We start from the raw sequence: 27,108 nt of genomic DNA on the forward strand, positions 1-27,108 counted from the left end.
CCCAGTATGTAGGAAATATGAGGGGCAGGAAAAAGTAACCTCCTCTGGGACACACCTCCAGATCTGTACTTGTCACTTACATGTCAATTATTCTTTCCAATGCCGTGGGTGCTCTGCCTAGCGTTGTTTTGGATGTTACAAAACATGGATGGCACCTGTTTCTGCAGGCAGGGCTATTTCTCCCTTTGTAAAGCCCAAATCTCCCAGGAGGATCAGTGAGCTTGATACTGTGGACATGGTAACTAGCCAAGAAGCGAGCTCCTCAAGCCACTTGATTTTAGTGCTGAAGAAATGAAACTGCAATGGCGCGCACAGTATAAGGAGAGTGCAGAGGGGCTCACCAAAATTTCCAGGGGGTCCCTGAGGTCCAACGGCTCCTTTACTTCCTAAAAAAAAGAACTCAGTGTAAAACCCTTGATTTGCCTAGAGGTGACTCGTTACTACAGTCACGTGGGTGTAATCATGTGGTGGGCTAATTGAAGCTTGCATTTTGTGGGACTCAAGTGTTGCATTAACAGAGCTGCCACCTCTCATGGTTTTCTCATGAGTTTAAAACTACTGCTTTCTGTAAAGCCCAAACTCCTGGGGTGCAGTGACAAATGATTTCAGCCTTCATTCTTAAAGAAAAAGGAAGTTTCTAGCTAGCCCTTGAGGTTCCGGGGAAAGCTTCTACATGTGACACCAGTACATCCTAACAACGCAAAAAGGAGAAAGCAAATTGAAAGAACACTGGATCTATTATTTTTTACAAATCTTGTAATTCTAAAACCAGTCTCTTGAATTTTTCCTGAACTGGACTCAAGCTATTCATTTAAGGTTGGCAGTACTGCATTTTTTTATTTGTCTTCTGCACTGGCTGAACTGAAATCAGCTTAGACTATGTCCACACTGCTGGTAGAACCCATTTCCTGACACTGCATGGGACCTTGTGACGTGACATAGACATCATAATTGGAGCTGGGGGAAAAATGTCCAGCAACTATTCCAGCTTTTATTCACAATTTAGAAATGTTTCAGCTTGCTATCTCAGAACACTAGGTTTTTTGTGTGGTTGGTTTTGTCACTTGACTGTTAGACAAAAACAAGGGGACACGTCTTGTTCAACTGGCACCAATTACATTTCAGCTCTTTTTTGAAGCTGGAAGGAAAAATTGTACAAGGAAACAGTGCAGGGGAATTGCTGATCCCAATCCCTCTGTCACCGTGACCAGCACCGTAACGTGCCCAGCTCCACAGTGAGAAGAACCATCGCAGGACTCTCACCTGGCAGTCCAGGGGGGCCAGCAGCACCTCTTTCTCCTGGTTGAACAAAAGATAAAACAGGAAAGGCTGGTCAGAGATTCCCCGATCTCGGCTGTGGAGCAGAACAGAAGTTGTGGTGGAATAATAAACCCTTTGATGTCAAATAGAGGGAAGGGAAGCCAGGGTGGCTTTGGAGCCCAGATATTATAGGAACCAGTGTTAGATAAAAAGCTCTACTTAAATATTTGATTCAAAACAAATTTCCTCTTTTTAAGTCACCTAATAGGAAAACAAAGCTCTTTTGCCCTTTTTACTTTACCTTTTGGCCCAACTGGTCCTGCCTTTCCAGGGATCCCCTGATGTCCTTGTTCTCCTGAAAACACAGAAAATCAACTGAATATTTTTCAAGGTATTGTAAATACTGAGTATGTGAAACTCCCTCTCCCCCCAGCCTCGAATCACAATAACCCATCTGTGTCGAAATTCACATAATGTAACTACCTCTGGCTCCTAGTCCCTGATCTCACATCAGGATGCCCTATCAAGGACTTTTGCAGGAGGCCCATTGAAATCAATGGGACAAGCACATCTTGCTATAAGATGGGAATCAAAGCTGGTAAACAACCATGTTTACATGCAACCATTAAACATGCCATGGCTTGGGATACTAATCAGGATTTACTCTTCTCTTGTCTCTGTCATCCAAAGTTTTCAGAGTCTCAGATGACCTCTGAGAAGTAAAGGGCCAAAGGCTCAAATACAGTGACTTGACAAAGGACACACGGTGAGCCAGTGACAGAGGCCTGGTCCACAGTAGGGGCACAGTTGAACTAAGGTACATAACATGAGCTACATGAATAGCGTAGCTGGAGTCAGCGTCCCATAGTCTCATTTGCGGCAGCATCCCCACTGCGGTGGAACACAGAAGTTGATAGGAGAACAATCAGCAGTTGATTTAGTGCCTTCGCCTAACTCGATCGCCAGGAGATCCATCTCTGCAACATCCATCTCCCAGTAAGTGTAGACAAAGTCAGAGATGGGGAAAGAACCAGGGGGCTTGGTTGCCAGTCAGACCCTCCGAAGGGAATGGAGAATCTTTCAGAACCTGGTTATTCTGAAACGCCGATCGCCCACCACAGCATGTGAGCGCCTTGCCATGTCTGTACACAACGCAACAATAATTCCCATTTACATCAGCACCATCCACGACTTACTCCCTTCAGTGCCGGGAACACACCTTTTACTCCTGGAGCTCCTGGGTCTCCTCTGGGCCCCACCGCGCCTGGAATTCCTCTGCAGCCTTGGAGAAAGGAGGCTTTCTCGGTACTGTTGAGACTCACTAAGCTCACCTCTGGGGAAAGAAACGAACCTGTAATCAGCGCTTGTTCGGCTCCCCAGATCAGAAACGTTCTGCAGAAACCCAGAGGGAGAAACCTAGCAAACAAAAGCCTGGATAGTTGCTGCCTTTTCTTTCCTCCATGAGCAATAAACCCACCATTCCCGCCAGTTACGCATTTGTGTCAATGCTCTGATACCGCACGTTGGCTCATTCCTGCTAATCTTGGTTTTACGTTACAGTAAAAGCCAAAGTTCAAAAGCAGTTATTCAGAACTTGTGTTTGAAAGAAATCACTTCAGAGTTAATTTTGATGTCCACAAGCCTGGGCAGTGTTTGCAACCCAGCCGATGCGGCATTGGACTAGTTCATGAGACTCTTCTAACAAAATTAACTGCAGACACACAAAAGCAGAATGAACCACAGAGAAAAACAAGGAGCTGCCGTTCAGGGAAGAAAATGTCCAAAGGTAAATTAATTTGAAAATCGCTATGAGCTCAGATAAGACATTTTTAAGAATTGAATATAATTTAATCCAACAGAGCCCTCCCTATATTATACACCTGGTGAAATATAAAATTATCTATGGAGACATCAGTGGAGAAAAACGGGGACACTGGAAATACTTGAGGTAAGAAAATGTGGAGAGGATTAATATTTTCTGTGATATAGAAACTGCCTCCTAACCTAGCGCATTCTGCCATAGATTGTACATAGCAAATGATTTTCCAAATGACCATGAGTTGCAGGAAATGAAATGAGAAAGCAGGAGCAGAGATTGCAACACCTGAATTCAACCCTAATTCAGCAGGGCTCCCTTTCCCTTCAAAGAGAGTTTGCCTGGATGAGGTCTGCACACATTCGACTAAATCCTCCATAAAGTCATAGGATTACAGAGTGAACTACATTCGACTAAATCCTCCATAAGGTCATAGGATTACAGAGTGAACTAACTTAAACCCTCCAATCCTCAAGCCCAAGAGCAGAAAAGAATGTAGCACAATAGTAGATTTATGGTGTTAAGTGTAACAGAAGCGATTTTGCAAAGGATCATCCTAATTTGGGAAAAGGGAAATGTAGAAAGCAGGTTGATCTGAAATCATAGAATCCCTCTAAGATTTAAGGACTGACATTTCATTTTCTAGCCTTTGGCTTAGCAGACTGCATGGGGCTGTCAGTCACTATGTTCAAATGATTTAGGTCCAAGATACAAAGGAGCTGGGAGCTTTAGACAGACAGCCCAGCTACAACACAGAGAGGCTAGAATTTTGGAAATGAAGATGAGGTACAGGAGGTGCAATCCAATTTTGAGGACTCTTACCGGAGAAGAAGAGATTTGCACCAAATAATCTGCAAAAACCGCGCCTGTTTTTTGCACCCCTCCAGTCTGTGCTGTGCACTTCTGCCACACAGGTTAGATTGTACCAAGTAGTTTTGTACAAAGAAGCTGTTACATGGCACCGCGAGCAGGCAAAGCACCACAGAACTGCTGCCCAGTTCCCAGTTCTGCAGGGCCCAGCTGGGCAGGGAGCAGAGGCTGAAATGCAGCTGTGAACAGGGATTGTCTGTCCCTCACCTGGGCAGGTGTCCTGAGCCTGACAGACCGTTACTGCTAGACAGAGCAGCGGGACGAGCCATTTCCGGGCAGCTCTCCCCATGGCTGGGGCTGGTCTCTGCAGTGGCCGCTGCACTCGCCTTCTTCCCACCTTCTCCTCTCCCTGCTAGCCAGGAGCCTTTTATGTGCAGGGAGGAGGGAGCCTGGGGCCAGGGAAGAGCTGCCTGGCCCATCCCAGCGCCTCCTTCCCACGCCCCACATTCCAGCCGGTCCCACTGAGCGCTTGCAGCTCCAGCGGTCACAGCGGCAGCTGACGCCGTGGCCTGGCAGGACGTGGCCGGGACGGGAGCAGCAGCCACTGCTGCCCCAGGGACGTTACTGGACGGAGCCGGGTGGAATCGTTGCTCCCAGTGTTGGTGCAGGGGACTGTGTCTGCTGACAGACTGAAAGAGGGCGCCCAGGAAGGAGCCCGGTCTGACCCACTGCGCCCCGCCCAAGCCCCCCGCTGACCTCCCGGGGAGCAGGGTTGGGCGCATTGACTAGCCACCTGCTCGATTCTTAGTGGTGGGGCAGTAGCCACGGGAGGCCTCGTGTCACATGGGCCCCGCTGTGCTCCGTGCGGTGCTCGCCCCCAGGCGCCGACAGCAGCGGGTGGACGGGCTCCAAGACCAAGGGACCACTGTGCCCCTCTGGTCTGCCCCCCTGTGCCTCACAGGCCCCAGCGCGCCCCAGAATGACCCCAGAGCAGATCTTGTCAAGGAGCAGCCCGTCGTCACGGTACCACAGTCGGTGGCGGGGAGTCGGCCCCTCCCTTGGCCAATGGCTCCGGGGCTGACCCCGCTCACCGTTCACAACGTGCGCCTGATTTCCCATCCGCATGGGTCTGGCTCCAGCCTCCAGCCCTCGCTGCCCCCAGCCCTTACAGCCTGGCCGGCCACGAGAAATGGAGCGGGGAGGGGAGGAAGGAGCTGGTGTCCCAGTGCCGGCAGTGCTACGTGTGCCCGTGTCAGAGAAACAGTCAAGGCCAATGGCGCATGCCCAGGCTGTATCTGCCGATATTGCACAGCTGCTTTTTCCATACGCACGTGGGGCATTCAGGGACTGCAGCCTGGCGGAGGCTCCAGACGGCAGATCACTGCCGTGGTGCCTTTGCTTCGGTGCAGGCGTGTCTGCGGGATTCCAGTCTGCGCAGCGGGAGGCAGCTGCTGGTCTGATGGTTCCTCTCTTTGTGCTGGGGAAGCGCGAGGACACTTCCCAGTGGGCTGTTGTGGTTTGTACGTGGCACCAGCGCTCCAAAGCCGCCCAGGGGCTATGGGAAGACATGGCTCTCAGTCTGGCTACCGCCGTGAGACTGGGCCTGGCAGCAGAAATCACACAACCCCGTGGAAACGGTGGAAGCAAAGGGGATCCTGCCACACTGGGCGGTGGCACAAACCTGGCAAGCAGCCAGTCCGTTCTGAATGAAAAGGAGAAAGCAGCAAAATGAAAACCATGATTGGAGTTTGCAAGGAAAAGTTTCAAGGATTTCCCAGTTTGGGGACAAAACTCCAGCTCGATCATGGCCAGCTTTCGCCAAGCACTGCAGCATTTGTACGAAATGCAACCCTGCCAGGTCTGCAACCAGAATCAGCCACTGTGGGGGAGGAAGGCAAAGCTGCAGGCTTCTGCAGCTCAGGAGCTCTGTCCAGGGGCTGTATCTGAAGAGGAAGGAGCAGAGAAACAGACAAAGTCCTTCCCATGGGACTCTATTGCCTACAAACTGGACACTGGTGCTTGGGCAAATGTTGTTTCTGGTATAAGTGGAATAATAATATTGACCATGGTGAGGAAAAAGGGGAACCAGAAAGCTGAGGACGGGGGTACCCGGGGACTTGTGTACTAGCGGTGTGAGTAAAAGAAAAGAGAATTGTTGATCTGTCAGGTGATGAAAGGGAATGAAGCACCGATCTTGGATTTAAAACACGCCAAGCCCCGGGGCTGATACAAGGAGTCCAGATAGGAGAGGGGGAAAGGGCACATTGTCCAGAACATTGGAGACAACTGCAGTAGGAGCAGGGGCGGATTCAGACATTTCCCACTGATTTTAAAAAAAGAATTGTCCAGCCTCAGACAGGAAGTGGAGAGCATTTGCTGAGGCTGCAACTAACGATGAGACTTCACAGAGGAGACCCCAGAACTCTCTGTTGCTGATGGCACGTTGTTTAGGAACCAGGAGAGCCGTGCCTGAGATGCTACAAGCTGACGTGCTCCATGGGCTGCAGGAAGGGCACTCGGGCTAGCAAAATGTAAATGCAGCAGACAAGAGAGAGACTATTGATAGCAAAAGAACAACGACAGAAAGATTTGAAAATGTGTGAATTATGTCAAAAATACCAGCCTAAGGAGGGGAGAAGAACCTAGGGCGATAAACTCTGGGGGTGGTAATAGATCACACGCTAAATATGAATCAACAGTGGAACACTGTTGCAAAAAAAGCAGACATTCTGGGATGTGTTAGTAGGAGCATTGGAAGCAAGACACAAGGGCTGTGTCTAGACTGGCAAGTTTTTCCGCAAAAGCAGCTGCTTTTGCAGAAAAACTTGCCAGCTGTCTATACTGGCCGCTTGAATTTCCGCAAGATCACTGACTTCCTACTGTCTGAAATCAGTGCTTCTTGAAGAAATACTATGCTGCTCCCATTCGGGCAAAAGTCGCTTTTGCGCAAAAGTCCCAGTGTAGACAGCTCAGATTTGTTTTGTGCAAAAAAGCCCCAATCGTGAAAATGGAGATCGGGGCTTTTTTGCGGAAAAGCGTCCGTGCCAATCTAGACGCTCTTTTCCACAAATGCTTTTAACGGAAAACTTTTCCGTTAAAACCATTTGCGGGAAATCATGCCAGTCTAGACGTAGCCAAAAAGTCCTCCTTCCGCTCTACTCTGTGCTGATGAGGCCTCACCCAGCATACTGTGTCCAGTTCTGGGGGTCACTTTTCAGGAAAGATGTGGACAAATTGGAGAAAGTCCAGGGAGAAACAACAAAATGATGAAAAGGCTCGAAAATATGACCAGTGAGATACGATTGAAAGAACTGGGCTTGTGTAGTCTGGAGAAGAGAAGACAGTGGGTGGGGGGCATGACAACAGTTTTCATGTATATAAAAGATTGTTCCAGGGAGAGAAATATTCTCCTTATCTTCTGAGGACAGGACAAGAAGCAATGGGCTTAAACTGCAGCAAGGGAGGTTTAGGTGGGACATTAGGAAAAACTTCCTGCCTGTCAGGGTGGTGAAGCACTGGAAATAATTGCCTAAGGGGTTGTGGAATCTCCAGCGTTGGAGATGTAAGAGCAGGGATAATCTAGTCCTGCCATATGTGCAGGGTCTGGAGTAGATGATCTCTCAATGTCCCTTCCAGTTCTGCAATGCTTTGATACTATGAAAGAACAACTCAAGGGTGGCGGTCAACAGAAATTGAATACAGGTGAGCACCCTGCTAAGGCAAAGATCTTTTAGCGAGGGAGAAAAGGGAAACCCACCTTTTTTACTTCTGATGGGGAGAGGGGAGTCAGCCGTGGCTGGGAAGAGGAAAGATGGTGAGAAACCATCTTGAACAGAGCTTGTATCATGCTAGATTCAGTTTGAGACGTTTAGATCTGTTTCATTTTGCTTTGCCTGTACCTGTTTCTAATGGGTCCGTTTTACCTGCCATCACTTAACCGATGCTCAGTGTTCCCTGGGAGATGGGCACGTGTGAGGCGGTTCAGGCGAGATTCCAGTGCCACCCAGCTGATTAGCAGAGTGCCCGCAGTGAGGCTTTTTGTTTCCTCTGCTGGTGCGCACTCTCCAGGCCTTGGTGCACATAAACATTTATTCCACACATGGATGGAAAAAATCTGCACACAGGTGGAAAAGACTAGAAGGAACTTTGTCCCTGTGTCCTCCCGTTCATGTGTTTGTCTGGCAACATGACAATTCCACCTCCCAGGGCGGGGCATTACCCCGGGCTCCTGGCTAGGTGCTGAGCGGGAGATGTTGTTGCTCACACCTACAGAAGGTTGGCCTGCCCCTTTCGCCAGATGCCCATTTGGGGCCAGTCAAACAGCACAGAGGTCGCCTTTGGCCTCAGTGGGCGCCCCCAGGGCCTGTCCGGCCTTTGTGACGTGCCGCGCCCCTCAAATCGGTCCAGCGGCTGGCACGGCCCAGTGTGAATGGGCAGAGCGCCACCACGAGGCGGCCGCACGGAGCAGCGGGCATGTCCGGCGCCAGCGTGCTCCTGTGTGCACCACCCCGCTGTTGAGAGCCACAGCCCCGCTGGGGAAGCAGCTGTTCCCTCCCGTGTCTCCACGTAACCGGAAAATCCTGCCCCCTCCCGCAGGTGCACCTCTGTCTTCCACCCCTTCCCAGGCAGGAGGGCAGGCCCACGCACTCCCGTGGCTCCTAATGGGCTTGTGAAGGGGGCACCCCCAGCTCTGGGCTTGGTTTAGTCCCAGAGGGGCGTGTTCTCCAGGGGCGATGCTGCTCCAGTCAGTCTCCGTTGCAGGGACTCGGCACAGCTGTGGGAGGAGGGTGAGGGGGGGATTGTCTCTGACGCTGGGAGCAGAGGAGGGCAGAGCCGGGTCAGGGCTGTGGGAGGAGGGCGAGGGGGGGACTGTCTCTGACGCTGGGAGCAGAGGAGGGCAGAGCCGGGTCAGGGCGGCGGCAGGAACCAGGCAGACAACTGACATTTTCCACATTAAGAGCTTTTCAGTGCACAGCACTTCTCAGCAGCCAATGTTTGCTGTGAATCAGCAGCAATGCTGGACCATTGCCAGCAAAGAAAAATTCACCACATTTTCTCAAAAAAAAAATCACCTTTCTTATCAACAATGTTACTTCAGCCGAGCAAAATAAAAAGACTATTCTGCAAAATGTCAACACACCCTTTGCAATTACAGTCAGGTGAGGCCCCACTCTTCTGAGACGCCCCGGGATCCTCTAGTTCGACCTCCTCCGCAAAACACATGCGAGAGAATTTTACTCAGATATTCCTGCATCAAGCCACATCTCTCAAGTCTCCTTCAGCTTCTGAGGACACTTGTCCACAGAGGGTCCTGCCACGCCATGTGAGCGCTGGCCTGCATGGTAAGTGGAGCTCAGCCCCTCACCGCCGACACCCTCTCGCCTGGGGCCTCTCCTGTCTGTTGAACAGGCCCGTCGAGTCCAGGCGCAGACTCTTACTGTGGGTTTGTACAGGGCCCAGCACAACACGGCCCTGATCTTGACAATACGATACGTTGGAAGGGTTACACGTCAGGTATATCCGGGTTCAAACACTCTGTCTCCTCCACGGCTCTCTCCGCTCAGGACTACACCTCTATGGACAGACAGATGTAGATTTAAATATCCTGCACTTCATTAGCATAAACATGGCCGCTGCTTTTTTTCAAAAGGGAGCTTTTTAAAAAAAAAAAACACAACAAAGGAAATCTAGACGCGGATCTTTCTAAAAATAAAGCCTCTAATGTCTTCCTGTTCCATCGTCGTGACAACTTGACTCGTGGCATCCAGGGTTCAGCCTCTGGCCCCATGCACAGAGCTAAAGGCGAGTGCTTAGCCGAGCGCTAGCCGGCCCTGGGGGCGCCCAGCGCGGTTAGTGGTGCAAGGAAAGGCCAAGCTGACAGACCTTTTCAGGAAGTGCAGCAGCATTTGCAGACTGGCCATCAACTGTCTATTTGAGAGAGTTTGTGCATCTGGCCGCCCCTCCCTCCGCCGGGCCCCTGCACATCCCCCGAGCCTCTGGGCTGAGTCCCGCACTCCCACCCCCAAGCCCTCCACCCCTGCCAACCCTTGCCCTGACTTCTGCACCTCACCCCCTTTCCTGACCCCCAGCCCTGCTCTGCCTCCTGAACACCCCACTCCCTGCCCTCAGACCCCCAACTCTTACTCCTGCACCCCCACATGCCCAACCCCCTGCCCTGAGTCCTCACATACTCAAGCCCCTGCCCTTACTCCTGTACCCCCACACCATCAGCCCCCTGCCCTGAGTCCCCACATACTCAAGCCCCTGCCCTTACTCCTGTACCCCCACACCATCAGCCCCCTGCCCTGAGCCCCCACATACTCAAGCCCCTGCCCTTACTCCTGTACCCCCACACCTCCAGCCCCCTGCCCCAAAGGACCCTGGCAATTCCGGGTAAGTCTTCCAGTTGCTTTGGAAAAGCGAAGTGATTTCACAGCTTTCAAAGTGAAAGGAGGAGGGAGCGCCCATGCTCCGAGTTATAAGGACTCTGACAGATTGAAAAACAACCAATAGTCCTGCAGCACCTTAAAGACGAACCAAACATGTCGATGGGATCACGAGCTTTCGTGGGCGCAGCCGACTTCTTCAGATGACCGGAGTATTAGAAGTCCGGATCCAAGAATAAATAAGGGAAGGGGGAGGGGTGGAGGGAGAGGAAAAAAAAGAGAACGAGAGAAAAGGAAGGGAGGGATAAAAGAGAGAGACAGTGAGTAGATGTTTCAAGTGGTTACAAGGCAATGCGGTCAGTTCCTACTGCCAACCTCGTGCGTTAAAAGAATTATGAATCAAGCCCCCATAACCCAGGAGAATTTTTGAGTAAATCATTCAAATTGCTTTAAAACGAATACATTTGGGAGGCTTTTTCGTTGCCTTTTGTGTTCTGAGATTTTAGGGTTCACACTTTTGAGCTTTTCTCTGCAAATGTGGGGGCCAGAAGTTTACCCTTTTATACAAATTAACGCTGACATCTCATGTGGCAGGAGGACACCAGAAGCTGAGGCTGGAAGAGAAACCCCAGATACCAGAAGACTCGTGATAAAATTGAGAGAATCGGCAGCACTGCAAATTAAAAAACAACTAGATGTATGTGGTATCAGCCCAGATGACCACGCAGGAATCCCTTTGGGATTTTGTGTAATTTGACAGTTGTTCTTAGTTTTTAAATTCTCCTTCATCTCACCCCAGTTCCTGTGTGGCAGACTCACAGACAACAAGGACATTGGTTAACATGGGAAAACAAAGACACTGTATGTCGAATGCAGTCAAATCCACACAGTAAAAAACCAGAAGATACAGGAAAGAAACATTTCTTGTCTTTTAAGCCTTGCAGCTGAAGCAGAGGATAAACATGTGAAAGACTGCGAGGTACTCAGATTTAAAACTTTATTGAAGCAAATGTTTTTATAACATTTATAATGTTGGTATATATGGTTGTGACAATTTTCTTCCACTATTTGATCTGAGCAAGTAGGTCTGGCCCACAAAAGCTCATCACCTAATAAACCATCTTGTTAGTCTTTAAAGTGCTACACAGTCCTGTTTTTTTTTTATAACAAGTACATCATACACAGCTTGAGACAGAGACCGTACATCTGGGTGCCATGCCTGGATTATCTATAAATACAAGTTTTCCTTAAGGGCCACATACTACATATAGTCTATAACCAGCAGTAACCAAGATTTAGGTGTTAAAGTTTAACAAAACTATTTGGATATAAGCAATTGAGTATTCAGGCACCTCACACATGGAAAGTTTTTCAGAGAGCTGGCATATCAATGAGTGGAGATTGTCCCCTCTGCATGTCAGAATTTAGGGTGGGCCTTCCATTGGAAATATAATCCACCAAGGAGTATCCTCGAAGATCATCAATGGAGAGGCCATGGGGGAAGATCATCAATGGAGGCCATGGAAGTATCGAAGGCAGGTAGAAGGTGGGACTGGAACTGGATACTTTTGGAGACCTGGATTTCAAAGGGCCCTGTACTGAACTCTGTGCAGAGCTTGCCCTAACCCAGAACACCCGAGTGAGACCAGATCACCGTTGGCCCAGCACCCAACATGCCCCACGCTCATTTGGCCCAGCCCCGGCCGTGCTCCACTGCTCTGTCCATGCCCCGCTAGCACCCGGTATACTGGAGCAGTCATGCGCGAGGGGCAGCATCAACTGGGTGTATAGGTGCACCCCCTGCACCGGGGATAGTTCAAAGGGGGTGCCTTTCGTCACCCCCAGCCCAGCCCAGCTGACAGAGGAGCTGCAGGGGAGTGATGGCGCAAGCCCTGGACCTTTGCCAACCGAACTGACGTAGAACCCTTCCAGCAACGGACAAGCTGCTAGCAAACAGGAAACAAAAGCAGCAGCTCATTAAACTGCACCTGCTTTTCCTGAATCCAACGGCCTTGGCAAAGAAACGCAGCCCTGCGCCAGCTCCCCAGCTCAGTGACGCCGCAGTGCAGCCGCCGCAAAGACAAACGCAGGGGGCTGCAGGCCAACGTTTCCACCTGCTCCCCAAGCCCCGTGCAAACAGCCCACTCCTCCAGCTCCACTCCCACGCTATGGGTCGGCAACCCCACGCCCAGGCTTGTCGGCTGCACTTGCCGGGCTCCCGCCAGTGGAGGGCAGTGGGGAGAGACGTGGAGACCAGCCCCGAGCGGAGCAGGGCAGACAGATGGGGTCGGTTCCCTGGCCATATCAGCATGAGCACCGATGTTATGCTAGATCCTTTGCGGCGCATTTGCGGGGGAGGAGACAGGGTCGAGCACCCTCATGCACTTGTTTTGTATCAGGCCAAGGCCCTGCCCTGCCCCTCAGGACTTGCACGGCCTTCTGTTCGCTTGGTTATTCATTGCTGTAGTACTTCTCAGCTCCCCTCTTCCCAAAATATACTGCCAAGCCCTCACGTGGCTCTGGGGACTTCACATTTACCAGACACCCAGCTTGCACTAAACAGGGAAAAACCACTATGACCCAACCTTTCACTAAAATGCTGCGGGGAAAGTTTCTTGCCAAAAGAAACATTAAACCACATCCTTATTCTTGCAAAACGTTCCTTTTCATTCCGACGATGGGGTGCCAAAGAGACTAATGCAGTGTCCCTCCCCTTGTAATCTTTTCTGTAGGAGCCGATCCCATGCCCGGATTTCACATCCTACTGTGATGTCTTTTGTCTTCACGAAATTCTGCTTTACACCTGCCATGATACAAAGAATTCTCTCCTACCTCCAGCTTTCTGATGCCTGTGCATTTAATGCTGCTGCTTCTAGACCCCTCGGTGACCCTGGTTTGAGAACCTCTCATTTTAGTTCCCAGCCTAATGCCTGATTCATGTTGACAGTTTGGTCAGTTTCCATGCAGCACTTGCAACTCAGTCGTCTTCCTTTCCCTCTTGTTTGGATGGAGCCCTCTGGATTGATCGAGCATCTGAAGGACCCGTGAGATCCACTTGCTTCCCGAGGTCAGCGCAGCTGCATTTCAGTGCTGCCCATTCTCCCTTTCCCAAGATCCAGCCACTTTTCCTTCTTGACGAGGCCAATTTCCCAAGGTAACTAAGTGGATCAGGGATTCAAATATACCCGGCAGTTGTACCAACGTTGTCTACATACGTTAGGAGCTTAACTCTAGATCATCCGCTGCCACGGCCTCTAACTCAGTTAACATTCTCAGTCTCCAGTTTAAGAGTGACTTCATGGCCCCTTGGTTTGTACCAGGGTGGGCAATAAAATGGCAGCAGTTCCCAGAGCTGGCCCCTGGTGGGCCACCGCTATATTACCTGCATCTCTGCAGGTACCGGTGAGTGCTGCTCCTGTTGGTGCGGACTGGGACACCACTTCCCGCAGCTCCCATTGGCCAGGAATGGTGATCCGCAACCAATGGGAGCTGCAACCCCCGTACCTGTGGAGGCCTAGGCAAGTATAGCAGCTGCGGCATGCCAGGGGCCAACCAGATCCGGCCTGTGGGCCGGGATTTGCCCATTCCTGGTTTACACCAAACTGGGCTTGAATCGTTTGCTTAATTTTCCCAGCAATTCTTGCTGGGCTGCAGGAGTCTGTGTCCGTAGCTGTTCTCATTGCCACTCTCTTATCTGGGACGCAGTACGATTTTACTACTTCCCTTTAGGCTTCCGTCCAAACCAAATCCAATGCTCTTGTGAAGCTGATGACAACAGCAAACATCTTTAATCTCCATTCGTGCTGTTCATCTGACATCTGATCGGGTCACATCAGATCACTGAACGAGTTATGGGCTGGGAAATCTGCAACACGAGAATCTCAGGGGGAACTGCTGGAATGCAGCGAAGAGGAGAGTGGCAGCGAGACGTGGAGGCGGAGGCTAGGTCTGTATGTTCATTGCGTATAAAAGGCTCACGGAGCATAAACCACGAATGCAGAGGAGAGGGCAGTGAGGCAGAGAGCAGCACCACCATGGGGAGAGCCGCAAAACCAACCCTCATCACTTTCCTCTGTCTCGCAGCAGCTATTTGCTCGGCTGAGGACACCTGCCCAGGTGAGCGAGACACAAACCTGTTGGCAACAGCACTGCCCATTTCGCAGAATCACCTGGAGTGGATTTGCTGTTTAGAGCAGGGACCGTGTGCCCTACAATTCTGGAAGGTGCTTTGCTTACTGGTGCAAACACCAATAACTGCTCCTTGAAAGTATTTTTAAACTAGATTTACCGGGTGTTGCTCAGGTCCTTAACTCAGATACGTTTTTGTCTTTCTTCATTTGAACCATTGCTCTAGGGTGGGGCTGGGGAGGAGGGAGTCAGTATGCAGTGGGGAGAGGGGCCTCTCTCACCTTTGGAGCCAGGTGAGAAGCGCCTTTCCTTGGCTACTACAGTGGGCATAGCAAAGGCAGGGGTGCACATCCTCCAGCTGGAGGACAGACAGATTCACAGACAAACAGACCTAGACAATCTCTCTGACCGATACGGTAGACAGCTGTCCCTTTCTCCACCCCTGCTCCCGACGGGCCCAACGGGATTATAGTTGCCCTACTTCCCATCTCTGGCCCCTTGCTGCCCCCTGTGGTCATTTGGCAGGATAACTGTCCCCCCTGTCAGACCCCTCCCTTTCCATGCTATGAAAAACAATCAAATTCCAGGTCCATCCCAGTGTCCTGGCACAACCAAACCCTGACCTTGGTTTAAGTTAGGATAAGAGGAAGCTGCCTCCCAAATGTGGAGATCCTAGCTCTTACCGTTTAGCAAGAGTTCTTGAACTAACGGACTCGCAGGTGGATGGGCAGACAGAGAGAGAGATGCACACGTCTACACTACATAGTAAGATAAACAGAGCGAGCTGGAAGAGCAATGCAGACCGGACTTGCTTCCTAACTTCTAGCCTGGCCACAGTTCTGCTGGAATCGCTCACACACCCGTCTCCACAAGGCTGTGGTAAGAAAATATTTCACTTTGGAAAAGTACCAGACCCGCAGTCTGTGTAGGTTCAGGTATTAGCCCAGTCTGGAAAATCTAATTTTACTCTTTGAAGCTCATTGGTGCCCAATTCAGAATACTCTCTCCTTCACGTCCAAAGAGAAAAAGCCATTTCCACTTTTTAAAAAGTTTTGTGCAGAAGGCTAAGAAATCACCCTTGCAAATTGTATGCATCAGCCATGGGATGATGCCTTTTTCATTTGTAAAAGTGAAGGCACTCGCACTTTCTTTAGACTGCGAGCTCTTTGGGGCAGGGACCATCTCAGTGTTCAGTATTTGTACCTAGCACAGTACAGTGGGCTCTGGGGTCAGGACCAGGGCTCCTGGTTATTACCTCATCAGACACAACTCACTACTAAAGTCGATGCAAACAAAGCGAAGGGAATATCGAGGTTCTTATCTGGGGATTTCATTTCCCTCCTGGTTATGGCTGAATGTGTCCGAGCCTAGGGCCCTAAGCCACAGATTTGTTTATTGATTCATTTCTTTCCCCAGAGGTGAGGATCGTGGGTCTCAGCGGTTCTGATAAACTCGCCGTTCTCCAGGGCTGCCCCGGAACAGCTGGAGCTGCAGGCCCCAAAGGAGAACCCGGAGCTGCAGGAATGCCAGGTATGCCCCAAGGAACTGAGTGGGAACGTGGGAAACCTGCTGCCACCACGGATCATGCGTCAAAGCTCTCAGCTGACAGCAGCTCTGAATTTCAGGCCAGGGCCTTTGGGTAGATGCATTCTTTGGTTTAAGGCAGAGGAGAGTAATTTTATTTCCAAGATGGGGGGATTCAGAATTTGTGATCTTTTGTAAAATATTCATTCCCAGTTTCCTATGCTTCTAGGAGAACGGGGAGCTCCAGGGAGCCCTGGAAAAGCGGGACCAGCTGGGGAGAAAGGTAAAGTAACAGTGAGCAGAGAGTCTGTCCCCTCAGTAGGTGACAGCAGCAGCAGGACATACACACCAGATGACTGTTTCGTTGGGGTTGGTCCTGTTGGAGCAGGGGTTGGATGGGTGACCTCCTGAGGTCTCTTCCAACCCCCATCGTCTATGATCCTACACAGGGGTTATTATGAGTAGAGGTGACCAACCAACCTCCCAACACCAAGCACCAAAACGACCATAATTGCCCGTCATTGCATATTTGCCAATAAGAGGGTAACATTCCCCCTCGGTTTCACCAGTGCTGCCTGTTAATAGTCACAAGAGAACTTGACTGCCCCTCCCCCCGCGATTACTGCTTCTCTGATTTTCCCGTCCCTGGATTTTGTCTTTAATTAGGCGAGAAAGGAGTCGCTGGCCTGCATGGACCGAAAGGTGAGGGCTCTCTAGTGCTTTCCTCCCTGGGGACCCGGGCGCTGCTCTCTGTGGTTCTGTGGACGGGAGCAATGGGGCTTTGCTCTGCGACCTGCTGAGGGGGTGGAGGGGCATGGCGGGCTCTAATGAAACCGGCCATTTTATATTGTCTGAATTTTCACAAGCTCCCAGCCAGGAAGCAATTCCAGAAGCCGGGTCAGGCTAGACTCAACTGGCTGTTTACTGGATAGGGCCTAATTCTATGCTGATGCAGTCTGAGAACCCTTCACGCTGTCAGAATGGTGTGAACTGGCCTTAGCGCAACTGAGAGTTGGGCAAACCAGGTATTTGGGCCTGTCCATTAACAGCAGATCTAATCTGCAGAGTGTGTCTGCTTTGCCATAGCACTGCCACCTGGAATTGGGAATGTGTTGCCAATGGGGTGAGGCGTTTAATGGGAACCGGGAAATTCACCTGCCGCAGAGGGCAAGAGATGCTCAATTCATCACTGAAGCTGCACCTTTGGATTCAGTGGGTACTAGGGTTGCCAGGTGTCCGGTATTGACCCCAACAGTCCGGTATTTTCGCTTCCTGTACGGTAAAAAAAAAAAATCAGAAAATACCAGACACCTAAAATGTCCGGTATTTTCTGATTGTTTTTTCCCTGCCAGGAGGTGAAAATACCAGACACCTGGCAACCCTATGACACTCAGCAACTGGGCCCAGCTCCCGGGCCCCTCCCGGACCTGCCCCCCCAGATCTCCCCTCCCCTCCACTTAGCTTCCCTGCAGAACCTGATATCTTCTGGCATGGAGGAAGAAAACAAGCTAGCTGCTGGCAAAAAAAAAGCCCCAAAGGCCTTAAAGGGGCCATGGGGGTGGGGGGGGTTGTATTTTTTAATGTTTAATTTTTTTTTCGCTTAATAATTGTCAGGGTCTTTTTTTTTTTTTTTGCTCAACAACTTTGGTCTCTCTCTTTTTTTTCTAAAGTGTTTTTTTTGGGGGGGAGGGTGTTTGGTATTTTTGGTTAAACCATCTGGCAACCCTAGTGGGTACATGGAGCTTGTGCTGTCCCCGGCAGGGAAGGGAAAGCCACACGAGGCAGCTCATTGTGTCCTCTAAGCAATACAAGAACGTGAACCTCTGATCTCTTCTTTTCAGGTGAAACGGGAGCCCCTGGCACACTAGGTGAGAAGTGCTCTGCTCTCTTTTATCCGGGGGGGGGGGGCAGTTTCAATTTGATTGCTGACGATCTAAAACATAAATGACTCAGGGAAATCCAGTCATGCCATTGCCACTTGAAGGACTTTTCCATAGGTTCAGTGTCTGCTAATAGCGTGGGCAGGTTTGTCCACTCCTACGTTCACTAGATCCTCTCGGGAGGAAGCAGAGCCACAGAACAAGGATAGGAAGAGGCAGGTGGGTGGATGGACATTAAGACCCAGCGGTGCCCCACATTTTCAGGTACCCCGATGCAGCTGCGTATTCTGCCTGTGAGTAAGGACGGCCTCTTACACCCGTTCCATGCACATGGCAGGGAGATCACTGGGATGCCTCTGGGTGATGTGACGCCTCAAGAGCAAAATGACCTGAGCTGCAACAACAGGGCGCAAGGGTGGCCACCTGAACATTGCAACATCTGCAGTGACTGCAGGAGATTTCCCCACCCTCGGCTGGTTCCGTTTAGCACGTCTGACTGGCCTGCGCGGATGCCAGCACAGGCAACTCTCCCACCTTTCTGCTTAGCTCCCAAATGTCGGCGCCAGAATCCAGAGCAACGGATGCTGTTTGCGCTGAATTCTGCTAGTCCTCTTTACGCAGCATTTCACCTGGCAGGTGACTGCCCTCTCCTTTTCACTCACTGTTTAATATAATGGTTCCAAACGGGGCACATTTAGCCCTGGAGCTACACAGAGTCTTCCAGAGGGCACATCATCTCAGCTAGATATTTGCCTAGTTTTACGACAGGCTACATCAGCATCACCCATGACGTCAGTCAAACAAATTTCATACAATGGCTTGTCCATACTGCTCTGTAAGCTACACGCGGAACGGTAAGTAACTATGGATATTTCAGCAATGTTTCAGTCACTGTGTGGCTGATGCTGTACTTGAGGTCTGATTTTCTAAGTGAGCAGTCTTCAAGTGAGGTGAATCTTGAGGATTACCCAAGACAAACCAGAGTCCTGAAAGGAGCGCGGTGACCTGGAAAGGTTGAGAACCACTGGGCTAATATACGGCGCCAGATTTACACCTTCTGCCCCTTAGACACGGCTTCTTCAGCATCCCTCCTCCCGGCCAACAGCTGATCTTCCTTTTGCAGTTTGAGAGACGGAAGGCACCCCTAGCATGCTGCTGCCCCGGGCATAGGCCTGCCGTACCTAACAGCAAATCTGGCCCTGCCACCCTACCAGGTCAAATTCAGAGCTGGGAGTGAGCAGCTACAAAAGCACTTACATCACCTCCAGCCCAAGAGCGACACAATCTTAGCCGGTCAGACCCAGCAGAATGGCGCAGTCCGTGATCCAAGGATTGGTCACAGTAGCCACCTGCGGTTGTTAGGTTGGCTCAGGCCAGAGCAGCCAGCAGTGGGGAGCGGGCGCCCACTTCAGAGCCAGATGCATGCTGGGAAATGGGGACCTTCATCCTGAGGTCACTCAATGCTCCTCTTACTCAAGTTTCTCCATTCTCCTCCTGCCCCCCCCCCCCCACCTCTCAGCCAACACTTCCACACAGGCGGGTTTGTCCCCGGAGAGATGGAATGAAGGACCATCCTGGTTTTAGAACCGAGGGGATACAGCGCATTCAAGTAATCAGGCTAATTCCATCCCTTCTGCAACGGCATGAAAGCCAGGGGTTTGCACCAAGGATGAAGTTAGATCCTCTCTTCCTGATATTCCCAGTCAATACTTGCAAAGTGTTGTCCTCAAGGTGGACTAGTTACAGTGAGACAGTGCCCTGGCCTCATGCAGTACAACAACCTCACAAAGCTCTCACTCCCAGCAAGAATGTTACAGCCACGGCATTCAAAAACAACTGGAACCAGATTGTGACGATGGGGCCTCTTGCTGTCTGCTTACAGCTGTCAGTGGGAGCCTAGGGAGTATGTCAGAGACTAACAGCATCTTCTGGCTCCATTTCATTTCCACTGAGGTTTTTTTTTTTTTCTGTCCTGCCCAGGGGAGGAAGATCTAGACAACATGCAGTGCAAGAAAGGTGAGTGAATCCTGTGTCTACTCCACTGCCATCTCAGCCCATTCTGGGACCACAGATCTAACCCGAAGTTCCTACATAGGATGGGTTGGGAGGCTGGGAGGCTGTTCAGTTTTTAAGGAAGTTGTTTTAATATATAGTTCCCTTGAAAAAATTATTTTCAAGTTTTATATTAATTTAGTACGAGTGATGATTGCTTTGTTTTGCTAGAGGTGTGTTTTTGAAATCATGTGCTGTCCTGTGTGTGAAAGAGGTATGTGTGGCGTTTAAGTAGATGAAAGCTCCCCCCCCTGCAAATTACAAAAAACAAAGGATTTTGATCAGCCTGGTGGGTGAACAGTGCAGATTAACAGCCCTAAAGTGCAAAAGGCATTCACCCTGCATCAAGAACAAAATATAAAACAAGGTGATGGAAGAGACAGCGAGCTGTGAAAACAACCAGTTTATCCAACACTAATGATGAGAGAGAACTGCAGAAACAACCAGCTGTAATTAACAACCAAGGCCTGACCCAGCAAATTCCTTACATGAGGCTCTGTTACTATACAAATGGATGAGGGGCACTTTGGGTTTGTTCTGCAACAACAACGGAGCCTCGTCACACATCCAACAGAGGCCCGGCTCCCACTCATCTTCAGTCTAGCTGGCCACTAGGCTGGCTCAAGCAACAGTAAGGACAGGTAACTAAAACACCAGTTGCAGAACCTTTTGTGTGTGGGGGGGGAGGTGCATATATGTGCATATTCTGATCAACACTTGTTTAGCATTTGAAATAAGCGCAATCCATTGCTTTGGCCTCTGAAAAACTATTCGGTGAGCTTTTATGAGCACAACAGCCAGGCTGTGTCTACATTGGCATCCCTTTCCGGAAAAGGGATGCTAATGAGACACTTCGGAATTGCAAGTAGGAATAAGGGATCTTCCGGAAAAGGGCTTATTTTCCGGAAAATCGCGTCTACACTGGCACTTTTCTTCGGCAAAAACCCCAAGCCAGAAAAAAGCGGCAGCCATGTAAATGCAAATGCCGCGGGGGATATTTAAATTCCCCGCGGATTTGCAATTCCGAAGTGTCTCATTAGCATCCCTTTTCTGGAAAGGGATGCCAATGTAGACACAGCCCCAGAGTAGAGCTGGACAGACTGACCATTTGCAGTTCAGCAGACTTTGCCGTTTTCTCGTCATTGAATTCTCTCCAGGCAGACTGGGGGCTTCTTTGATTTCTTTAAAAAAAAAGATACAATGTGAAACTGGGGCTGATTGTTCATCAAGTCTTCTTGGGCCACAAATTTCAGCCAATAGGGTTACTCAAAAGCCATTGCTGTTGTACTCAAAATTGCTTGTAACTGATCTCCTGTCTCCTGCTCTGTCAAGGTCCACCGCACTGGCCTTCCAGCTGCCCGGATTTGAAGACGGCGGCATGAACCTGTCAGTGGGAATTGTTGTGCAAATGCCTGGCATGCTCCGAACGCAAACGCACATCCTCCCCATCCAAACTTGCTCCCGTGACTGCTTCTGACACACAAAAAAGGGGCCACAAATCATGGTGGAGCAGTTGCCGGGGTGTTATGCTCTAAGATTTCTGCTGAGGTCTTTTCCTTTGTTTTCCATATTTAGTACCAAAGAGTCTGGAAGAGTCTATCTTCTCTAAGTGCCCATTTCAAGGGGTGGCTGTGGCCCCAGCATTGTGAAGGCCGAGTTAACTTTCCAAATGTCACGATTGATCGGGGGTTGCCTGAATGCGATTGTCATTAACGCTCCAGCTGACATGGGCTGAGGTTGGCTGGCTGGGACGTGTGTGGCTGTCTGGTGTCTGTTGGAGGCGGGCATGAAAGGGCTGTATGGAGTATGTTTGAGAGCTCCAGGGACTTGTGAAAGTAACAAGAAATGCTGAAGACACGTCCCCTGCTGGATTTCCCCACATTTTGGTTTGGGGGCACAAGACGTGCCAAGATGCAGCCTCGTTATCAAGAAATGACTCTTTGATTGTGTAAGTGGTTAACTTCCATGTTAATATCCCTGTTCCGGCCAGGAGTGAAGAACTGCCAGGAGCTGCTAGCCAGAGGGAACCTCCTGAGCGGCTGGTACACCATCTACCCCCACGACTGCAACGCCCTGACCGTGCTGTGTGACATGGACACGGACGGCGGAGGGTGGATTGTAAGTAAGAACGGAACATGGTGGACAGTGGCTCTCGCCTGACATGTTCTCGCACCGTTGGCTTTTGTGCGGCAAGGGGAGGGGGCCCGAGCAGCACAGAGCTGTTTGAGAAGAAGCGTGGCAACAAAATGAAAAAAAAAAGCCATTCGCTCAGCACGGCAGCCAGAGTCAGTGAGGCAAAAGACCATTACTTTGGGATGCCCTCTGATGCTGCCCTGTGTGACCACGTACATTGGGTATAAACACAACAGGCTCTAGCTCCAGATTCCAAGCATGTCCCCCTCCCCTCTCCTCCCCTTCCCTTCCCCAGAGCCAAACCCCTCCCCTCCCTGCTGTCACCCAGTCCCCTTTCTTCCCCAACCTTATGTCCCAATCCCAACAAACACCCCCGCTTGAAACGCAACCCCCACCTTTTCCATTATTTTCAATGGGAAAATTGACCCCACATAACACGTTTTCACTTAACACGATCATTTTCTGAAACATCTCTATAGTGTCAAATGAGGAATTACTGTACACACAGGAATGTCCATTTCAGGGGCTACTTGTCACCAGCCTGGCCAGGTTTCCCTTCTCCACCGTATTCTCTCAAGCCTTCTACCCCCATCACTTCCCGGCATGCCAGCTACCAGGCACGCTCTAGCAGCCTTTGTGCTGGGCGTGATGGACAGGGATGGCACAAAGCTTTCTGGGAGGAAGCATGGAAGCTGGCTGGCCTGACAGGAACAACTCCCCAACCCTGGAACTAGAAATCCTGGAGGAAAAGAGCGGAGAGGGATTCCTAGAGGGAGGCCTGGTGGCTCTCTGGAGTTATGCGGGGCCCAGCGTGTATTTCACCTGGGAATTGGCCTCACATTCTCACTGTAAACACACCCCACTGTCACTGACGTGAACCCTACAGCAGCTGAGCTGGAATGGACCACCTCCGATCCAAGCTGCTGATTTCTAGTCTGAGTGACCTGTGTCCTAGCCTACCAAGGATCGAACCTAGTGAGGAATTTTCCCACCTTTGTCCCATTCCCCTGCAGGTTTTCCAGAGACGGGCAGACGGCTCCGTGGATTTTTTCCGTGACTGGAATTCGTACAAGAAAGGGTTTGGTAGCCGGCTCTCAGAATTCTGGCTGGGGAACGACAACATCCACCTGCTGACGTCCTTTGGTAAGAAATCACTGGAGCCGTTTTCCCTACAGTGACCTTCTCCACCAAAACTCTTCTCCCAAACCCTTCCCTTGCTCAGTCCCCTCGGTAAGGGTGACACTGCTAAAATCAGCACGGCCTGTCCTTTCTGATGCAGCCCGTGAGACACATCATGCTGTGGCGGCAGACCTAGCGCCTGTAAGGTACAAAGCTGGAACTGTCCCTGAAGTGCAAATATTCTGAGCCTTGCAGCTATAAAGTCATGGCTCCCAGGAGAACTGCACCATGAGTGGGCAATTCCAAACAGAGCAGGGAGGGCAACAGGCCTGATTCTGATCGTCTCACTGACAGCCACCATCTGGCGTATGGAAAGTGGCCAAACCTACCAACCCAAGGACTTTGGTGGGTTCCACTGGCATTTTGCACCTTCTCTGAACGTGTTATTTTCAACATGTTTCCCAAGGAACCAATGAGCTTCGCATCGACCTCACTGATTTTAACAACATAAAATACTCCGCCAAGTACACGGCCTTCAGACTTGCAGGAGAGACTGAGAAATACAAGCTGATTCTTGGAGGCTTTGTTGATGGCACTGCAGGTAGGTTCTGGGCACATCCTATAGCTTCTGTGGCAGGGTTATGCTATGGAAAGCCAAGGAGATGCAAAATACCTCATGGCAGAAAAAATCCCTGCCCGGGAACATGAGCCCTGTCACTTTCACACAGCAGGGTCTCAAGAGGAAATGCTGTAAAATATCTGTTCTAGGGCCGTGTCTCCATGCCCACAGCTATATGAATAGTTCAAAGGAGATGATATTCCCAGGAGCGCTGTCAAAGTACCAGATTTTATGGTGCACCATCATTATTGCAAGATTCTTCGATTTAAGAACACCCTAAAATACCCCAAATCAAGATTCAACATGCAAACATGTTAGAGATGTTGCATCAGAAAGGTCTTTCCACCACCGCTAGAATAGCATTGACCTCCCCTTTCTATGCCCCCCAAAACTCTAGAATCAAAACAACCATCTCCAAATAGACATTTTACCCCCAGAAGAGCCAGGGGCTGCCTGAAATGCATCACTGCTACAGATTTAACAGGGTGGAGACACAGACCAATATCTACACGGGTATTAGCTGACTACCTACCACTGAAATCAATGAGCCAGATGCTTGATTCGGATTCCCCTTTATTCGGTTCTGGTGAGGCCACATCTGGAGTATTGTGTCCAGTTCTAGGCCCCCCACTACAAAAAGGATGTGGACGCATTGGAGAGGGTCCAGTAGAGGGGGCTGGAGCATATGACCTATGAGGAGAGGCTGAGATACTTGGGTCTGTTTAGTCTGCAGAAGCGAAGAGTGAGGGGGGATTTGAGAGCAGCCTTCAACTTCCTGAAGGGAGGTTCCAAAGAGGCTGGAGAGAGGCTGTTCTCAGTGGTGACAGATGGCAGAACAAGGAGCAATGGGCTCAAGTTGTGGTGGGAGAGGTCCAGATTGGATATTAGGAAAAACTATTTCCCTAGGAGGGTGGTGAAGCACTGGGATGGGTTCCCTAGGGAAGTAGTGGAGTCTCCATCCTTAGAGGTGTTTAAGTCTCGGCTTGACAAAGCCCTGGCTGGGTTGATCTAGCTGGGATTGGTCCTGCCTAGAGCAGGGGGCTGGACTTGACGACCTTCTGAGGTCTCTTCCAGCTCGATGGTTCTATGATTCTATGAATTTGGGCCTCAGCTATGAGAGAGATGGTTGGCAGTTTAAAATCCCAAAATATATTAGACTGTATCTCTCGGGGTTCTGTTACTCTGTATCTGATGGAATCCTGTTGGCTTCACTGGCTTCCCCCAAACTTGCACCATGACAGCTGTGCTCAGAAGCTTCCTTCCACTAGTGAAGCTGAGCACAACCATCATGTTTCCTGTTCCCCTCGGGGTTCCTGGGGCTCAGTGGAAGGGGAAGCGAGCAGCCCCACCGTAGAACGGATCTGCCGGGTGCAGGGAGCCGAATGCCAAGACTTGTACTAAGTGAAGAGCTTTGTTTTCCCAGGGGATTCGTTATCCTATCACAAGGACATGCCATTTTCAACCAGAGACCGGGACAACGACCAGCATTCCAGTAACTGTGCCGAAATGTTTAAAGGTGCCTGGTGGTACAACAGCTGCCACAATGCCAATCTGAATGGGATGTACTGGCTCGGTTCCCACACCAGCTACGCAGATGGGGTGAACTGGGAGACCGGCAAGGGGGACTATTATTCCTATAAAGTATCAGAAATGAAATTTAGGCCTGTTGAGCCGAGCACTTGGCCAACAGCAGCGAGCAGCGTGTAGGGGGATTGGTTTCTTTTTAGCTCAGACAGTTGCTTATCCCGTTCTGTTGGCCCCCTGCGACGTAAGCCCATGTTAGTGAGGGCACAACTGGCCCATCTGAGGAGGTGGGGTTGTTGTGCTAGCGCACGTTTCATAAACAGATCAGTGGCTAGATCCCTGGGCAGCATGGAGCGCAGCGAAGAACCCGGATCTGTTACCAAAGCACAAGCATCTCCCTTTCCCTGCATAGAATTGGTTGGGGACCGGGGCGTGGGCTAGGACATGGCAAAGTTTGACATTCGTTGGCCAAAACCCTAGAGGATTCCCAGTTTCCCGGGGCAAGCAGGGATGACGGGTACCCACGGGGACGCATCACCCCTGGGACACCATGGCGAGATTTGTACCATCCACAGCAGTGGCTCTACCCCCTCTGTCAATGCCCCTTCCCAGCGCGGGGGGCGAGGAGGCAGCATGACAGTGCAGGGAGCTATCGGACCTGGGTTCGCCCACCCCGATCATTCAGCCACCCCCAATCTCATGAAATGGGCTTTAAAAATAAACTACAGTCAGCCTGATGGTTGTTTGCATTCCTGAACCTTTCTGGTGCTCACAGGCGCAGGCGGGGGCCAAGCACGTCTCTGCAACAAGGGCTGGCTCCCCCACTGGCGAAGATTAGAGCTACCCCCAGCTCTTTCACTCACTGCGAGGTTGGGCCTGGCTCAGCACAGCCCACAGGATCAGAGCTGGAACGGACGGGCTCCGGGAGGGTCTGTGCCCTGGAGGCAGCTCCTTGTGTGACTGACAGGGGCGTTCGGGGTAGTCTGCTGGCTTTAGCTCTGTGTGGGGCTCTACAGGGCCTACTGGGCACTGCTGCCCCACGGAGGGATCGCGGCGCATTAGGGATGTTTCACTCTTGTGTTAGTTCTTTATGATCATGATGTAACAGGCGCCTTCCCCGGAGGATGGCCATTGTTGACCCCCCCACTTATCACCTTGCTACACACTTGCCTCCCAGCTCAGCAGAGAGGATGCAGCTGCCCATGCAGGGAGTGCAGCCAGTGCTGCTGCCTTCCTAGCCAATGCGCAGAACCCAGTTTAATGCACAGGCCCGTGTGTACCGGGAACACCCCTCCGACTGCGCTGCGCTTTCCCAACACTTCTCCGCATGGCTGAGCCGCCGGGGGCCCGGGAGCGCAACGCTGAGCGTATAAACACGCCTCTGTCCAACCAGCCAGGCGTCACAAGAGCAGGGCTAGAACTCGCTGGCCAGCCTCAGCACTTGTGGTATTTTAACCTGAGCAGTCAGATCTGAGCCAGGACTGTGTGCGTCTTTCAGTGGTTTCCATTTACATGAAAAGGCAGCGATGGATTAGCCTGCCTGGAGGCTGCCTGGCCTAAGGTATTCAGTGACTTCACTCTCACACGTGTCATGTGTATGGAGGTGGTCCAAGCAACCCCGTGAGACAGGACTGAGCAGACACAGAACAAAGGCATCTCTGCCCGGAAGAGCTGACTACGGTCCCACGCCGAACGGCCTGGGACATGCCAGCACTGGTGAAACACTGCCCAAGGCTCCGAGCCTCACCTTGCTCGAGAGTGGGATTGCTCCCCTTCTTGTCCTGAGCAGCTGGGCTCCCTGTAAGCCGCACACCTGCACGGCCACCCCGCTGCGATTCCAATGCCACCCAGCTGATT

At 50.9% G+C, this 27,108-nt stretch overlaps 2 protein-coding genes across 4 annotated transcripts in view; one reads left to right on the forward strand and one right to left on the reverse strand.

Moving 5' to 3' along the window:
• Window positions 1-27,108, reverse strand: part of LOC102448059 (microfibril-associated glycoprotein 4-like) — a 79,916-nt gene that overhangs the window by 40,304 nt on the left and 12,504 nt on the right. Inside the window, exons 3-6 of the mRNA XM_075905971.1 lie at window positions 2,480-2,593; window positions 1,562-1,615; window positions 1,264-1,299; window positions 342-386 (exon numbers count right to left, since the gene is read on the reverse strand). The gene's annotated coding sequence lies outside the window, so the exon portion shown is untranslated. The remainder of the gene's footprint in view (window positions 1-341; window positions 387-1,263; window positions 1,300-1,561; window positions 1,616-2,479; window positions 2,594-27,108) is intronic.
• On the forward strand, window positions 14,097-25,988 carry LOC102447803 (ficolin-2-like). 3 transcript variants are annotated; one of them, XM_075905976.1, is made up of 11 exons: window positions 14,280-14,388; window positions 15,120-15,279; window positions 15,817-15,930; window positions 16,154-16,207; window positions 16,591-16,626; window positions 17,766-17,792; window positions 19,785-19,820; window positions 21,847-21,974; window positions 23,003-23,132; window positions 23,575-23,709; window positions 25,151-25,988. In XM_075905976.1, exons 2-11 carry the CDS (start codon window positions 15,144-15,146, stop codon window positions 25,432-25,434), a joined length of 1,080 nt encoding a protein of 359 aa, XP_075762091.1. In that variant the 5' UTR covers window positions 14,280-14,388; window positions 15,120-15,143; the 3' UTR covers window positions 25,435-25,988. The 3 variants fall into 3 exon arrangements, with proteins under 3 accessions (XP_075762090.1, XP_075762089.1, XP_075762091.1); XM_075905974.1 differs by lacking the exon at window positions 15,120-15,279 and having other exon boundaries at window positions 14,098-14,388; XM_075905975.1 differs by lacking the exons at window positions 15,120-15,279; window positions 17,766-17,792 and having other exon boundaries at window positions 14,097-14,388.

Source organism: Pelodiscus sinensis, chromosome 22 (assembly GCF_049634645.1).
Source record: "Pelodiscus sinensis isolate JC-2024 chromosome 22, ASM4963464v1, whole genome shotgun sequence".
Taxonomy (NCBI): Eukaryota; Metazoa; Chordata; order Testudines; family Trionychidae; genus Pelodiscus; species Pelodiscus sinensis.